This window comes from Harpia harpyja, chromosome 16 (assembly GCF_026419915.1).
Source record: "Harpia harpyja isolate bHarHar1 chromosome 16, bHarHar1 primary haplotype, whole genome shotgun sequence".
Classification (NCBI taxonomy): domain Eukaryota; kingdom Metazoa; phylum Chordata; class Aves; order Accipitriformes; family Accipitridae; genus Harpia; species Harpia harpyja.
In genome coordinates, this window is record NC_068955.1 from 32,485,483 (window position 1) to 32,501,429 (window position 15,947).

The window sequence follows — 15,947 nt, forward strand, 5'->3', positions numbered from 1 at the left end:
TAGCCCCAGGCTTGGGCAAGCCCTGTTCTCTCCTCCAGCTGCTTTTGTCATCCTAAGCAAAGCAGTGGTGCGCTGCACTCACACCCTAACTCCTTCTTTCCATGCTGAGCATCCAGGAAGCAGGAAGCAAAACTCTCTTTGCAGGAGGAGGGCATTGTTTCCTCAGCGCTGCCTGAGCATGTACAGTTCTCCCGTCTATTCCCCATCCCTCCTATGCCACTGCGCAGCCCAGCACGCACACGATTGCAGCCTTGTTCTCTGGCAACACAGCACGCAGCACCTTTTGCGTCACAGCAGCAGTGTTTACCCAGAGGCCTTGGTTTCAGCCTCCGTGAGGCTGCTGCAGCCAGTGCAAACAGCTGCTGTAATGGCAGCTGTGTTTGTGGTCATGGGGTGGGCTGGGCTGGATCCATCCTGTTGGTCGTGTGGCCGCACAAGAGATGGTGCTGATGGTTTGGGTGGACGCAGGGGTGCGGAACAAGTCCCCAGACAAGGGGAGTGTTGTTTAAACCAATATTATTTACTTGGAAAGGTTACTGTAGTAGTTTCTTGGTTGAAAAGAAATCCCCTTCTTCCTGGATAAGGTTGCCCTGGGAGCATTTAAAGCACTTTGCAAGGTGCCCTTCTGCAGCCAGGCTGTCACAGACCACAAGGCATGTGACCTGCTTCTTGCTTGATGAGGAACTGCTGCTTTGCCACCTATACATGCTTTTGTCCTTCACAAGCGTGGATCGTTTTTTCTCTCGTCTCACCTAGCTGTGCTGCTGTTGGCTAGAGCATACAGGGATGCAATGCCTGGGCAGCAGGGCTGGGCCCCGAGATGGTCTCTGCAGCAAAGCTGTGATTTCACTCTCAGTGGTGGTGTTGCAGCGGCACAAAGCACGTTTTTGCTGGTGTCCCTGGCATCAGCAGGTGCTGGTGTTTGCAGACTAGAGAAGCACTCCATGTGCACATAGCTTTGCTTTTTAAATTTTCCCCACGGGGTCTGGGCCACCAGAATAATTAACTCATCCCTTGGTCTAAGGTGACACTGTTATTTGTGACTGGGTTATTCTGGCACATGCAGGAGTCCTGCTGGTCTCCTCGATGGGTTGAGTTAACTGCTGGGCTGCTGACTTCCTTGGTGTTTGCAGGAGGGACGAGCTGGGCCTGATACAAACCTCACTGATTGCCGTTTTCCTGCCATTGCTCTCTGAGCTTGGCCTCTCGGTGTGCCAACCTCTGTGGTTTGCTTGCAGATGGTTTTGGGAGGGGGACAGCTTTTCCAGTCTCAGCAGGACCTGCTGCACCGCACCTCTCCCCTCCTGCTGTCCTACTACCTGATCAGGTGGGCAAGCCAGTGCCTGGCATCAGACGTCCCTGTCGACACGCTGTAAGTCTCTAGCATGCCCGTTCTGTCTTTGATTGTAGGTTCCTGCTAAATCCACCTGAAATGCCCTTCCTGGTATGAAAAGCTGGTGGTTGCTGTGGGAGTATCACTCTAGGAGTCAGGTTGTGCTGGGGAGGGTTTTTTTTCCCCTTTCATGTTTTGAGCTGACTTTTTGCCTTGTGCTAATTCTGCCGTGTGAGGTCTCTATGTTCTGTGCACTGTTGCCTTTTTCAGCAGTAGGAGTCATTTGATTTGAACAATGAGCACAATTAAAGCAGGAGGCGTTTTGTTGTTTCTTCACTGATGGCTTTTTCTTCTCTAGGGAATCTAATCTGCAGCATCTATCTGTGTTGGAGTTAGCAGACACCACTGCTGTAACACCACATAAACTAGGTAAGACGTCCACCGTTCATCAGCTCTCAGTTTCTGTTATTTATACCTCTTGCACTCTGTGTCTCTGCCACCCGAGGGAAATGCTTCATGCAGTGAGCTAATGGAGTGCGTGGTTGGATGACCCCACTTTATGTGGAGATGTTTGTCATGCTGCCCACCACCAAAAAACAACAACAAAACCAAAGTATCTTGTAGCATTGGACTCAGACTGGAGACGTGGATCTTATTCTCAGCCTGAGGAGGATTTGGCTCAGCCAAACATTATTAATTCTGGCCCTGGCAGTACCAGCCAAGCTCACCTCTTGCTCCTGTATGTTACAGTGGCTGTAGTGGGTCAGACCATGTCTATTCTGCTCACTAGCCTTCATCCCACAGTGACCACGAGCAGCAGCTCAGGGAAACGAGAGAATATAGAAATACTTCCCCAAAACGTGCTTGTGCTTCCCACACTTTGCAATTCAGACGTGAATGTTGCTCACAGCCAGTACCTCATGGGGGAAATTGCAGCTGATAATTCGTTCACATTTTGAAAGTCTTGCTGCAAAGACGTACGCTTTGGGTTACTGTCTTGGGGGAGAAATCCTAATGGGTGAGACTGTAAGGCAATTTAATTAGGAGGATGTGTACCTTGAAGTGGTTACAGAGGGAGGTGGTGAGCAGGGTAGGGGAGAAAATGCACAGGTAAGAGCCTGCTGTAACTAGTCTGCTTGGCGCTTCGAGGCTGAGACACTTCAGAGGGAGCTGAGAAAATCAGTGGCAAACAGGCAGCAGTGCCATGTGTGAAGGACTGTGAGCTGGGGAAGAATTTCCTCCGTGTGCTGACAGGCCTGAGGCATCTGTGCTCTTTGTAAGCAGGCTGCGATCTTCAGAGTCTGAACTCACCCTGAATGAGAGTCTCGGTTCAGGAGGCAGTTGCCTCGACGTAAATGTCAGCGCATGAAAGCGAAATTGAAAACATCCTTTGTGTGTGCCAGTGTCGTGGGTTATTTCTTGGCCCGCTCATGAGGAAAGTCCTGTTTGACTGCTGTGCTTCAGGAAAAATATGTGAAACGTAGGGAAGATAGAAAGGAGGTGGCAGCTTGGGGAGAGGCGTTGAGAACAGTTCGCTAATGGGACACTGGGCTGCTTAGGGTGCTGGAATGAGGGAGGCATTTGAAGACAGCCAGATAGCCAAATCAGCACTCCCTCAGCCCTGCCCTGCAAAACACTCGGTCATGCTGGAAAGCTGCAGCTGGGTTGCGAGTAGTGCAACTGGAGAGAGAACACAGCTCTTTTTTTTTTTTTTTTTTTCTTTCCTGTTATAATTGAGTTGTGGTTAATAAACGTTGCAGTATGTGGCTCTTTGATCTCCTGCTCCTCCCTCTGACTTAACGAGACAGCAAGAGAAATCCAAAACCAACAAGTTCGAGTATTGAACATACTTACTGTTTTGCTCTGACTTAATCTGTGATGTTTGGGCTGATGAGCACAGCATGGTGTAGAAGGCCTGGGATGGCTGCTGCGGGCTTTTTTCTCAGTGTTTCTTTAACTTGTATTTTTAGTATCCGCCCCTCAAACAATTGTGGAGCTATTCTTTCAGGAAGTAGCCAGAAAGCACATCATATCTCGACTCTTCTCGCAACCAAACACTTCTTTGGCTGAAACAAGTTTGAACTGGCCCCATCTCATTACTGCAATAGTGGCTGACTTTCTGCCGCTCCTGTATCCTTGGCTGTAAACCCGCTGCGAGGTGCTCGCTCTCACCGGGCTGTAACCAGGGGGACTTTCTGTATGACATGGCAGTGCCGGAGCCCCTGCGCAAGTTGTGTGAGATTGCATGGAGGGTGCGTATCGCGTCCCGGTCCTGAAGCTGGGAGTGCCAGTGGGTCTGTGGGAGGAGGGCTGGGGCTAGCAGAGGGGTTAGGGTCGTGGGCTGTGGAGTGCTTGGGGGCTGTAAGTTGGCCATCTCTGCCACTGAGCCTCATACAGTTCCAAAATCGATGTTTTCCACACCCAAATTTCAAAGACAAGTCTGAACAAGTGACTGTTGTTAGTGTTAGTGGGATTTGTGGGTATTGTAAGATTTCACAGAGTCCGTCCTGTTTAGGTGCACAACAAAGGATTTGAGTTTTTGACTTTAAGCCCGTGAGCTCTAACAACTTGACTTGGTGAGGTGCGATGCTGGGAGATTTCAAAGGGTAACAAGATTTGGGCAGTTGTGGATTAGATGTACTAATGGTTTTGTTCTAATATGGATAAATCTTATTACAGAATAATGACTTGTGTAAAGAGCAGCTTAATCTTCTCTGCTTTCCCCCCACAAACTGAGCATGAGAGGCATGCCAACTTTCAGACTAGTTCTCTGAGCTCTCCGGACTGGATTGTCCTCTGTTCCTTAACCTCCGCTCAGATGGCCCAGCAATCCTGGCTTCCTCTTCCCGGAGTGCCTGATGGGGAGCTGTCAGTACACCCAGCTGCAGGTGAGTGCTTCGCATCGGCTCTCTCACAGGAGCTGAAAGGGGAAGAGCAGGAGTGAGTGCAACAGTCTCTTTCCACACGTGGGTTTCTTTCAGTAGCAGCTCTGCGCTTTGGCTGATGCAGAGGTATAACACAGCATAAGCTCCATGCACAGCTAGCTGCCTTACCTCAGCTTAGAAAAAGCTACCCAAAGCATCTTTCCAGTCGCTGGAGTGTGTTCTGCTTTCCCCTTGTCACTGCTCTCTGAGCTCAGACATGGGCTAATCTTCCCATGTCTCTCTTTTGGAGGTAATGGGCTGCAAGTTTGTCCTGCAGATGAAGCGTGCTGTAAGGAACGATTCTGTTGGAGGACTGTTAGAAATCTCTTTTATAACTATTGTGGTGTCAGTGCAGTGAACAAATTGTAAGGTAGCAAATATCTTCCATCTTCCTCATGCATCTGTCCCGTTCCCTGTAGTGTCCACCTCTGCTAACAGAAGGGCTTTTTGCTAAATATCTTATACCTAGAAAATGTTGCAGAGAGTTTGCGGGGGAATGATTTAAGATGGTCATCTTGTGCATTTCCTCCTTCATCTGTTTTCAAGAAAATCCAGGCATAAGTGCTCAGGATTATTATATACCCTTTTCGTGGAGGAGTTCAGTCTCCCAGGGCTTGTCTGACAGCGTGATGCTGCGTGCAAGAAGCATCTTTGCGGAGCTTGTTTAAATATCACAGCAAGCCCGTAATCCAATAACTTGTTAGCTGCTGATGTACCCGTAGCCTTTCCTGTGGTACCATTGCAAACAGATTGCCCGTGGGACTGGGGGTTCAGAAGGCTGTCTTCAACCCAGCAGCAGAAATACTGTTTCAGGAGGGCTCATCTATTCCTTAAATGTCCTTACTAGTAAAAACTGGTGTAAGAAACATCTATCGTCTTTCCATCCCTAGCTGTACTCCCAACATCTTGGTAGCAGGGTGAGTGAACTACTCTTTTTCAGGTGTCTCCACAGACTGCTGTATTTCAGACCACTGTTTCTCCACCACCTCTTCCTGTGCTCTTCAGGGGCTTGGTAGTTGTAGCTGCTTGTGCTGTAGTTCTGAGCTGCACGATTTCTTGTCTGCAGTGCCATGTGACACATGTCATTCCCTGACTGATGGCAGTCCTTGAGGCATGCAGGGCTAGGCAGGCTGTTACTAATGAGATGTTTTTTCTGTGCTTAGCAGAACCTTTTATTCTCACAGTCCCTTACACCTGGGGGCTGAATTGCTTTCTTTTGTGTTCGTGTTGCTGCTGAGAAGAATGTCAAATCTGCAGAGCTTTTGAGCCAGGAAATGCCAGGACGGTTTGGGCAGCATCGTTCTACCTCCTGGCATATGTGCACTCTCGTGGCGCGAGCACGCTTTGAATTTCCTTGCATTGCTTTCGCCTCGCTTGTGTCCCGCCTTGAGGAGATACGAGAGACTTTTATCTCTGCAGGAGCGGGCTCTTCCTCCTCCCCTCTACCTTCTGTTACACTTACTGATCCCAGTCGGTCACGTAAACTTGGATTAAGTGCATTGACCTCGGGGACCTAACACCAGATTTGCTGTGAGTGCAAGCACGGTGACCCAAATAGAGGTGGAGATACAGGAAGCACCCTGCGAGTAACAGGAGGGCACAGAGAAGGTCTAGTGACCAAAGCACTGGCCTGGGACAATGGCCAAACCTTTCCTTGTTGCTTATTCTGTACGACAAGCTGTTGAGCAAGCCTGGGGTGGGAATTATCTGTTGTGGCTAGCTAATCTGAGCGGTGAATCCAGGCTCAGAGGATGCATTGCCATGTGGCTTTTAGTGGACCCGTGGCTGGGGTAGGCAAGGCATATGTGCTGGTAGTTTATGCACGTGCAAAGATGCAGGTCGGCTGGTGAAACCTTGGCTTTACCGCTGGGTCCTGGCTTCTCCTCCTCTTTTCCTGCCGAGTCCCAGAGCCATGCTAGTGGGACATCTCTGCTTCTCCAAGTATGAAGAGCATACGCCACTTTCCCAGGCACAAGGGATGCCAGCTTTTGAGTTTTCATCGTGCCTCCTAGCTGCTTTTTGATAGGTGATGACACTTTGCAGCCCTTATATTATCCTGACAGAGCAGGCACAGGGCCAGGTTGAGTTGTACTGCCCCGTAGTTTTGGCCAGCATCCGTGTTGTGGCTTTATTTATGGTGTGTCCTTGGTGCCGTCAGTGCTCCACCCCATGCCTGTCAGTTTGTTGCTGTAATCAATGGTCTTCCTTGGCTGCTCTCCCTCTCCTGCCCTTCTGCACAGATACTGCTCTTCTAACCCCTGCTTTGCCTGTTCTCCCGCTGCCTTCACACATGCACGCTCCCGTTCAGGCTCTCTGCACGCCAGGGTAATGTTTCCTTTGCGGTTCCCTGCAGCAGGTTTGCAGTGGTTGCAGAGAGCATCGTGTCTGATTTTTGGGGATGTTGGGTGCTGTTTCTGAGGTGCTTCATACAGGCATTGGAGCTATGCAAAGCAGGTTGTTTCCTGAGAGCACATGGGGGATGTCTCCCTATCTTTGCACCGAGGGGACTTCGGGGCTGGGGAAACCAGCCCTTGAGCTGGAAGAACAGGATTTGTGTGGGCACAGCAGCTAAAGGGGCCACCAAAATAGCACTTTGGTGTTAGAGACCTAACCCTTCCTCTGGTACTGGGTGCCTGCAGGTCGCGAGCGAGTGCTGACCTGAATCAAAACTCCCGTTCCTCCTCTCCTGTAGGAATACATTCGCCTCCTGCAGCCGTGGTGCCACGTGAACATGGGCTCCTGCTGCTTCATGATGGGCAGGTGCTACCTTGTCATGGGTGAGGGGCACAAGGTAAGGCCCTCGTTTCGTTCTGGCCCTGCCTCTCTCTGGGGTCTGGGACCTTTTTCCTTGGGAGGGTAGAAGTGCACAGGTAGGGCCAGTTTTGTTTCTGCTGTGCAAGTCAGGAAACATCCGTCTTGAGCTCTGCCTCCTTTCGGCAAAGAATGGGATGGGAGAGGGGTGGGGGGATCTGCGCTTGGGGAAGTTCTCGTTAGCTTGGGGCCAGTGGGTCTCGTACACTGGAGCTGGAATAGGCAGCGCTGTCCTCTCACCGGTACAGCAGGCTGGGTCGGTCCCCCAAGGGGCACACGCAAGCTTCTTTCTGGTCTGCTTCTAGGCTTTGGACTGTTTCTGCCAAGCTGCGTCAGAGGTGGGAAGAGAAGAGTTCTTGGACAGGCTGATCCAACCTGAGGAGGGTGAGATGGTCTCCACTCCACGCCTGCAGTACTACAACAAGGTACGGCTGAGCCGGCCCAGCGTACACGGTCCTGACCGAGTAAATTGGCACCAAGTCGTTCCACGCAGACACTGCTTGGAGAGAGAATTCCTGCTTGGTCCCTGGCTTTTGTGGAAGTGACTTGAGACTCAGAAAATGTACTTTTTGGGGAGGTGAAACCTCAGTGTAGTCTGTTTACTTTCTTTGGGGGATGATGGTGAGGTGACTACAGTGTGAAATCTAGGTACTTTCCACCTGTTAGTTTCCTAATAGCAGAGGCCTTTGTTATCCAGCAGACAAAGGCAGGGTGAGATCCAGCTCCTGGAGGCAGAAGCCAGACATGTCCAGGCTAGATGTAAGATGCTGCTTAAGGGGCAGGTTATTAAGCTTTGAGGAAAAATAAAATTAATGTCTTTAAATTGAGATAGGATCTTTCTTCTTGCATAATGCCATAGTTCAGACAGGCTGCAAGCTTGGACCTAGGCTCATTGTAAGGGATTCCCTGATTTTAAAATCCAGAAAACACAAGGATTGTCAGGTGCCCTTGGAGAGGGAACTTTTCTAATACAGCTGCATGCATGCTTGGGGACAGAATCGTTTACCTCTCTGTTGCAGGGGTTTACTGTAACTGTCAACGCTAAAATGTTTCAGAAAACTTGCATTTGCAGAGATGAATCCTCTAGAAAAGCTGTAGCCTCAGCCTGGTGTGCTGGGATTTGTTTCAGACCTCTGCAACTTGCCAAAATCTTCCCTTTTTCAGTCTAATTGCTTAGAAACATTGGCAAAATCTTCTGCCTGCTCTTACGGTTGGTACAGTCAGGAGCAGCTCTTAAAAGCAAACAAGAAAAACCCCTTGCCAGCCCGACCCGTTCTTCAGCACTGTTGCAGCCAGCACTAGAGTATTGTCTTCTCCAGGTTCTGCGCTTGTTGGACATGGTGGGTTTACCGGAGCTGGTTATCCAGCTGGCTACCCTGGCTATCATGGAATCGGCGGATGACTGGAGAAGCCAGGTACAGGTCACTTCTTTTGCATCAAGGTGTTTCTTCAGGGAGCTTAAACAGGAATTTCTTTTTAGTTGTATAACTTGAGACATGCTGGTTTGTCCTCTTTGGTGTTTTCAGGCTACTTTGAGGACTTGCATCTTCAAACATCACTTGGATTTAGGACACAACAGTGAGGCATATGTAGCCTTAACACAAAACCCAGATCCAAGCAGGTAGGTGACAGTTTTATGCCTTTATGCTCACTTGTCTGGGAGGTCCATGTACCAATTTTTCCATCAAATGGAAAGGAAGATGATGCTTTAGGGTGGGACATGGCTGCTCCACTAAGAGGTTTTGTTTTAGCTTGTGTAAAGGTGTGTTTAAAGAGGCATACTTTGTTTTTGTAAGGACAGCTGGGATCAGCACTATCTCAAAGGAGGAAACCGGGGGGTAAAAAAAAAGCTGATTTAGGGAAGAGCCAAAAGAATAGCTGAAGGATTGCATGCAGCATTGTATGTTGAAAAGCTGTAGGAGTCCAGTCAATTTAGTTTAATAAAGAAAAGACTTGGAGTTGAATTTTCAGCTTGAGTACCATCTGGGAAGTGAACTGGGTAGAGGAAGCTTCACCCTAGCAGAGGAGGATGTGGTGAGTAGGAATGGCTGGAATAGATGTTCAGAGAAGTAGGAATGCATTTTAATTGAGGCTGAAGAAAACCTTACCAAATAGAGCTGAGGGAGGGAGACTGCCCTCCTGAGAGACATTTGCAGAGGATCTCTGCTGTCCAGGATCTCTGTTTCCAGCACAGGAGAAGTCTGAAGGGACTTGTTGGTTCTAAGCCAGAAAAAAACCTACGGAGCTTGTCACAAAGCGGCACGTTCATGGCTTAAAGCCTGCATCCGGAGATGGGTTTGTTCCTGCTCCTGCGGAACGGTTGTGCTTCTCTCTCCGCAGGCAGCTGGACTGTCTGCGCCAGCTAGTGGTGGTTCTCTGTGAGCGCTCCCAGCTCCAGGACCTGGTGGAGTTCCCCTACGTGAACCTCCATAACGAGGTAATCAGCCTGCGCTGGGAGGAAGGGGGACACAACCGGGCTCTTTAAAGGGATTGTCGACCCATTTGAGCCTCTGCGTGCTGCAGGTCGTGGGGATCATCGAATCTCATGCTCGAGCAGTGGACCTGATGACACACAATTACTACGAGCTGCTGTACGCTTTCCACATTTACCGCCACAACTACCGCAAGGGTAAGGCTCGGGGTGGGCACGTTGTAGCTTATAGCCCACCTGCTTGGGACACCGCTTCCCCTGTCCCTGCAGGGTGGCCTGTCCTGGGTCTTGGCTGATGTATTCCCCTTCTCTCCTCAGCTGGAACAGTGATGTTTGAATATGGCATGCGCCTGGGCAGGGAGGTGCGGACGCTCCGAGGGCTCCAGAAACAAGGAAACTGTTTCCTCGCTGCTATTAACTGCTTACGGTTGATCCGCCCAGAGTATGCCTGGATAGTGCAGCCAGCTTCTGGAGCTGTGGTAGGAAACGCTGAGCTTATTATGAAGCCTCTGACCTAAGCTATTGACAGTGGGGACACTTACAGGTGTATGTTTGGGAAGGAGCTTCCAAAATCCTTTCTGATGTGATGAAGAGGCGTTGGCCTTCTTAATCTGTGGCTTTCATCTTCTTGGCCAGCTTGTGTAGCACTGTCTTGCCCCGCTCAACGGAGACATTAGTCCTGTCTATCACCCATGTGTGTTTGCCCCTTTTTGGAGCAGGGTGGAAGCAGGACAACTTTTGGGAGGGGGCTGGTGTATATATGTGGGAATATATCGCGTTTTATTGAAGACAGAGCAAATCTTTCTGGGGAGTCTGAACAACCAGAATACCAGTCAAAAGGAGAATTACTGTAACATGGTTTGTGTTTCAAACCTGTTTGCAGGGAGGTGGTGACTGTAGCCTTATCAGCTAATGCTGTGCCGTGTTTCTGATAGCCAGAGATAAACGTAACCTGAACTGCCAAATGGTTGTATGGCTTTTCTGGTTCAAATCAAGGCTTGAAACGGAGATGTGGTGTTGGGGCTGTATCGTGTCGAGGCAGTTTGTCCTTTGGAAACCAGGTGGGCATAACCCTCTTTCTGCTTTTTTCCTGCAAGTACGAACGCCCTGGAGCATCCCCGAAGAGGAGCCACGATGGGGAGTGCACGGCTGTTCCAAGTAAGTGCCTGGTGCACGCTCTGACTCTTGTCAGGGAGCAGCCGTTCCCCTGGCCTCAGAGCTCTGCTGCTCCCACGTGAGCTGGGAGATGGCTCAGGGCAGCTCTCGCCTATGTCAGATCAATAATTTGGGGGATTGTAAGCTAGTTAACTCTCCCAGTGTTAGTGTCTCCCAGTTGCAATAAGCTGCCATGTAACAGCTGTTCCCCAAGGAGCTTCTGTGCACACTCCTCTGCAGTTTGATGTCTTGTCAGCACTTTTGCTTTCAGTGGAAATAACTTGCAATTTTAAAAAGAAAAGCATTGGTGAGGCAATTGTTCAAGACTTTTGTTGTTTGTGCTCTTGGAAACCCTGCTGACGTAGTGAGTCTCTGCTGGTAAGGTCTCCACTTTGCCTGTGTCTGCTAAAGCACAGCGTGGTGGGGTCAGGTTAGACTCACAATCCTCAGCATTACGACAGAAGAAATTACGGTCAGGTATTTCTAAAACAATTATTTCTGAATGAGCTCTTTTGTAGCGTATGCCTGGCGGTCAGAGCAGCAGCTGTTACCAAACATTAGATAACATCTCTAATAGAGGAGGAATGGGAGATTTGTATCAAGGAGGTAGGCACAGTTCAAGGTAGCAAGGAAGAGGCAGCAAAACCTGACCTCTCCTCTGGTGCTTTCTGTGGTACGACTCCTCTTAGGATGGCAGAGGGCTGTAGACATTTTGCACAATGCCTGAGGAGCCCTTTTTAAATTTTTAAAATGCCGAGAGCCCTTCGTGTCCATCTGTTACAGCAACTCACCAAATCGAGATCCTGGAGCTGGAGGATTTGGAGAGGGAGTGTGTGTTGGCCCGGATCCGGCTGACTCTGGTGCAGCATGACCTGTCAACGGCGGCTGTGGCAGGTAAGAGGGATGCGGTACAGCCAACTCGCGCTTCCCCCCGAGGTTTTTGCTCGTTATAACGCTTTCAGTCGTAGCTCAGGTGAGGAAGCAGCAATTTTGTTCTGACCCAGAGACAAACCTAGGCACTGGCAGGGGCCATTCAGTTCGCCTCCCTAGCATGAAATCTCGCCACCAAGTTCAGCAGCTTTGGAGAGGCAGATCAGGAGAAACAATTTTAAGTTTTCCACAGTTTTTTGGCTTTGCCGAACTCTAGTAATGGTCTGCGTGGGGCTGGGGTTGAGCTCATGAGTTGAGACAAAAAGGCATCTTTTTGCCTTGCTGGAAATTGCCCCCAGATGAAGCAGAATTAGAAAGCCCTAGAAAAAACACTTGCTGCGAGACTTAGGTTATTGTCCTGGATAATCCTGCTTCACGACACAGTGTTAGCTTATCACAGTTGTTCCTTGTTGGGGAGCAGAGGGCTGCAGCTCTCCCACCCTGACCCTTTAAGTATGTTCTGCCACTCCCTGATACGAGTTATGCAACACGTACACGTTTTTCCCCGCTAAGTATCAGGAGGGGATGACTTCCCAGTAAGGGATTGCAGGGAAAGGATTGAACAGCTGGTTTGAGGGCAAACTGGAGATGCGGGGAGCCGAGTGCCACAGTCTCCTTTCACCTCCTGCCGCTGCCCCTCCTGCCTGCGCTGGCAGAGCTGAGCTGATGCCTTGTTCGCTTGGGTACAGGCCTGCTGTGCCAGCGACAAGGCTGTCCCCTCCCTACTCCCGTAAACAGCGGCAGCGTTTGCTGACGGGCTGTACGATGCTGCCTGTGTCCCTCTCCAGCTGGTGCCTGATCAGGGACGGCTCCGTGGGTCACTGCTGCTTTGTGCAGTCCCTCCAGGGACGGCTCCTGGGCTCGTGAGATGCTCCTGAGGCCAAGAAAGCCTTAAGCCCCGTGATGAGGAGTAGTACTGCTGCAGGGTGTTTTACATGGGCCCATTAGCACGGTGCTGCTGTAACTCTGCCGCTGAATTGCGCGGGGTTAGGCCCCAGTAAGCACTGGGGTGTGACTGGGAGAGGCGCTTACCTGGTCCTCCTTCTCTGCAGGCAACTCTACACCTGAGGAAACAGTTGCTCTCCTGGTCCGGGCCGGCCTATTTGACACTGCCATCACTCTGTGCCAAACATTCAAGCTGCCCTTGACACCCATCTTTGAGGGACTTGCTTTCAAGTACGTAGCGAGCTTCTCCTCCCCACCTCAGGTGACGCGCGGTTGGAGAGACGTGCCCTGCGTGATGCTTGGCAGGGCGCAGCTTGCAGCTCCCCAGGGTCAGAAGCCAGCGCTGTCCCAACCTGTCTGCTTGCCGTGGCTGCTAATGCTGCGCACAGCCTCAGCAGCTGCTGGCTCAGTGGTTTTGAGGCGGAACTTGCTCTTCACGCCTGAAAAGGAAAAATAAGAGAGCCTTGCTGAGGAGGTAGTAGAGGGGAGAGATTTTTCCCTGGTCTCGGGGGAGACAGCTGGCCTCTGACAGTCGCGGGTGATCCCAACCCAGGCACAACCATTACCTGGAGACCTTTCTGGTGAGCTGGCTCATGGCACACTCCTCCTGATGCCCAGTGAGCTGCTTACAGAAGATTTGTTCAAGCTGTTGAGCGGCTCTCAAGTAGCGGTTGGCTCTTCTGTCTGATCTCTGTGCTAGCCGTTTGCTCTCATGCCTCACCTCCAACCCCAGGATTCCTCTTCTCCTTTGCCTCTGCACGCTTCCAGAAGACGCTTTGTGCCTGCAGAGTTGTTCAGGAGCTCTGCTGCGACCTGTTCCTGTGGCTGGACGCACAGAGGGCATCTCTTGCCCAGGCTCGGGCCCTAAACCTTGCTAACATCAGAGTCCTTATTAATTCTTCTTTGGCACTTAGAGCAGCTTAGAAATCGCTGTAATAGCTGCCTTTTCCTGCCAAGCTAGCTAATTCGTAGCTGTTGCTTGGGAATAGTTCTGCGAGGGGTGGCTTTGAAGCTGGCACCTGTGGAAAGGCAGGGTGAAAGGACTAGGCTCTGAAGGCAGCCACCTTTGCACTGCTCTGTCTTGCAGGTGCATCAAGCTGCAGCTGGGAGGGGAGGCAGCGCAGGCAGAGGCCTGGGACTGGCTAGCAGCAAACCAGCTCTCCGCCCTGGTTACCACCAAGGAGTCCAGGTAGGTCCTTGTCTGTGGGGGGAGAAGAGCAGAGCTGCTCTTTGTCAGAGTGGATCATTTCTGGAGGCAAAAGCCTTGCAGGAATCCAGAGAGGGTCACGGGTTCTTAAAAACCCCCTTAAAGCAGACCTGTGGGACTGGGACAGCGGGAGAGCCATGCTCCCACGCCGTCACCACGCTCTCCCCAGCCTGCCCCACTTTGCTGGGCCTCGAGCGCACACATTGAACCCGGGCAGCGGGACAGGTCCCCTGGAACACGCCGTGGCCTGGCAGACAGTGGCAGGGGCTGCTGGCACAGGTTCCGAGGGGAAATATTGCCTTGCAGTGCCACAGATGAAGCTTGGCGGCTGCTGTCATCCTATCTGGAGCGTTACCCGTCCCAGAACAGCCTGTACCATCGCTGCGTCATCAACAAGCTCTTGGCACATGGGATACCTCTGCCCAACTGGCTCATTAACAGCTACAAGGTGAGAACAGGGAGAGGGTCACCGCTCAGCGCGTACTGCCTGCTGGCCAAAAAACCCCAGCTGTCCCAGAGTTGCCAGATGACCTGCGCTTCGACAGGCACCTCCATGTCGCAAGCTTCATCCCACCTTCCTGTTCCCAGCTCCGGGAACCCGTGCCAGATGCTTTGTGCCCGTTGCCGAGGCTCAGAGCAGGTTGCTCTCAGCATTACGGTGGCTCCTGGGCGCGTTCCCTGGCTGACGTTTCCCTCTTTGATTGCAGAAAGTGGATGCTGCTGAGTTGCTGCGTCTCTACCTGAATTACGATCTGCTGGAGGAGGCTGTGGATTTGGTCCTGGAGTACGTAGACGCTGTGCTGGGCAAAGGGCACCGGTATTTTGGAATCGAGGTGAGCTCACCTGCAGCGTGGGATCTGGTGGACCGTTTCTTGGGACAGATCCCGCTTGGGATTTGGGTATTGTGCCCATGACGGTGCTTCCAGGAGAAATGGGTGTGGATAACCCACCCTAGAGGAGAGGGGACCTCTTAGTGGGACCAGTAGGACAAGCAGCCATTGGCATGTGGCGGCTGGAAGCTCTTCCTCACTGTGGCTGTGGGGAGGAGCGTTTTTGTCACCCGCACAACGTGACGCAAGGGTTCCTCTCCCCTCCAGTTCCCCCTGTCCGCCACGGCCCCCATGGTGTGGCTGCCCTACACCGCCATCGACCAGCTGCTCCAGGCGCTGCGGGAGAGCACCACCAACCATTACAACGTCGTGGTAGGTACCGCTGCCCGGGGAAAAGGAAGGGTGCTTGCAAACGCCCTGCGGAGGGCCCGAGGGGTGACGGGGAGCACCGCAATTTGCCCTGTGCCTTCTCCTGCTCCTGCCCGAGCAGAAGGAAAGTGGGAAGGGGATGCGGGACAGGCCGGGAGCCCTCGTCTCTGACGCCTGCTCTGCCCCTCGCCCAGCTCTATCAGAAGCTGCACGACAAGATGGAGGACTACCAGCAGAAGGTCAGCGTGGCCACCCGGGATCACCTGTACCGCCGCAATTAGCGGCAGCCCCCTCGCCCACCCGGCCTCGGCCACTGCCCGCAGGCTCCCGGCTCTGCGCCACAGGACAGCGCCCGCTCAAGGTGACGTCCCGGGGAGCTGACGCCGTCCCACCCCACGCTGGCTCAGCCGGTGGTGCTATTTTTACTCGTTTTTTCCGTAAGGGTCCGGTTTGGGGAGGTGGAGTGCACCTTTGGGGTGTCACCTCCTCGCTGTCCCTGTCCCCTATGGGGGGGTGATTGGTGATTAGCAGAGCTCTGGGGGTACAACCACCGCCAGGGCCGCCCCCTCGCTCTCATCCTGTACCATACGCGGCAGGTTTTTGGCATTTCTTTTATTTATTGTTGTGTTTTTGGATGAACTTTAATAAACTCAAAGTGTTATTACAGGTCTGTGTCGGGATGGGTGCTGCTCCCCAGGCACCCCTGGGAGCACAGCGGGGATTTTGGGGTGGGGGGTCGAGGGGTGAAGCAAGCGCGGGCTGTGGGGCTTGTCTCGCCAGGATCCTGCACATCCATCCCTTTCTTACAGGGAGCTCTCTATAGGGCCTGCCGCAGCACTGTGCCATATAGCACGCCTGAGGGCTGACACCTTGCTCTAGGACCGAGGCACAGTACTGTGCTATAGGGCAGGATGGACCTATATCCCCAAGAGCCCAGTATGCGCTATAGGCTCAAGGGCCAGCACCCTGCTATAGGGCAGGATGGAGCTATAAGCATGGGGAGGGAGTTGCT

At 52.0% G+C, this 15,947-nt stretch overlaps 1 protein-coding gene across 2 annotated transcripts in view; it reads left to right on the forward strand.

Moving 5' to 3' along the window:
- NUP160 (nucleoporin 160) overlaps positions 1 to 15,947 on the forward strand; it is a 30,282-nt gene that overhangs the window by 13,419 nt on the left and 916 nt on the right. The window contains exons 17-35 of one of the 2 annotated variants that reach the window (XR_008238841.1): positions 1,239 to 1,372; positions 1,692 to 1,762; positions 3,304 to 3,463; positions 4,152 to 4,221; positions 6,950 to 7,048; positions 7,374 to 7,493; positions 8,388 to 8,483; positions 8,595 to 8,689; positions 9,409 to 9,505; positions 9,592 to 9,697; positions 9,818 to 9,978; positions 10,597 to 10,657; positions 11,438 to 11,548; positions 12,637 to 12,760; positions 13,617 to 13,718; positions 14,043 to 14,184; positions 14,444 to 14,569; positions 14,834 to 14,938; positions 15,130 to 15,296. Coding sequence is in view for 1 of the 2 variants with exons in the window: in XM_052811935.1 (XP_052667895.1) it covers positions 1,239 to 1,372; positions 1,692 to 1,762; positions 3,304 to 3,463; positions 4,152 to 4,221; positions 6,950 to 7,048; positions 7,374 to 7,493; positions 8,388 to 8,483; positions 8,595 to 8,689; positions 9,409 to 9,505; positions 9,592 to 9,697; positions 9,818 to 9,978; positions 10,597 to 10,657; positions 11,438 to 11,548; positions 12,637 to 12,760; positions 13,617 to 13,718; positions 14,043 to 14,184; positions 14,444 to 14,569; positions 14,834 to 14,938; positions 15,130 to 15,216 (2,067 nt within the window). In the remaining variant the exon portion in view is untranslated. Of the gene's footprint in view, positions 1 to 1,238; positions 1,373 to 1,691; positions 1,763 to 3,303; positions 3,464 to 4,151; positions 4,222 to 6,949; positions 7,049 to 7,373; positions 7,494 to 8,387; positions 8,484 to 8,594; positions 8,690 to 9,408; positions 9,506 to 9,591; positions 9,698 to 9,817; positions 9,979 to 10,596; positions 10,658 to 11,437; positions 11,549 to 12,636; positions 12,761 to 13,616; positions 13,719 to 14,042; positions 14,185 to 14,443; positions 14,570 to 14,833; positions 14,939 to 15,129; positions 15,602 to 15,947 lie in introns of those variants that run through there. The other variant, XM_052811935.1, reaches the window with a different exon arrangement.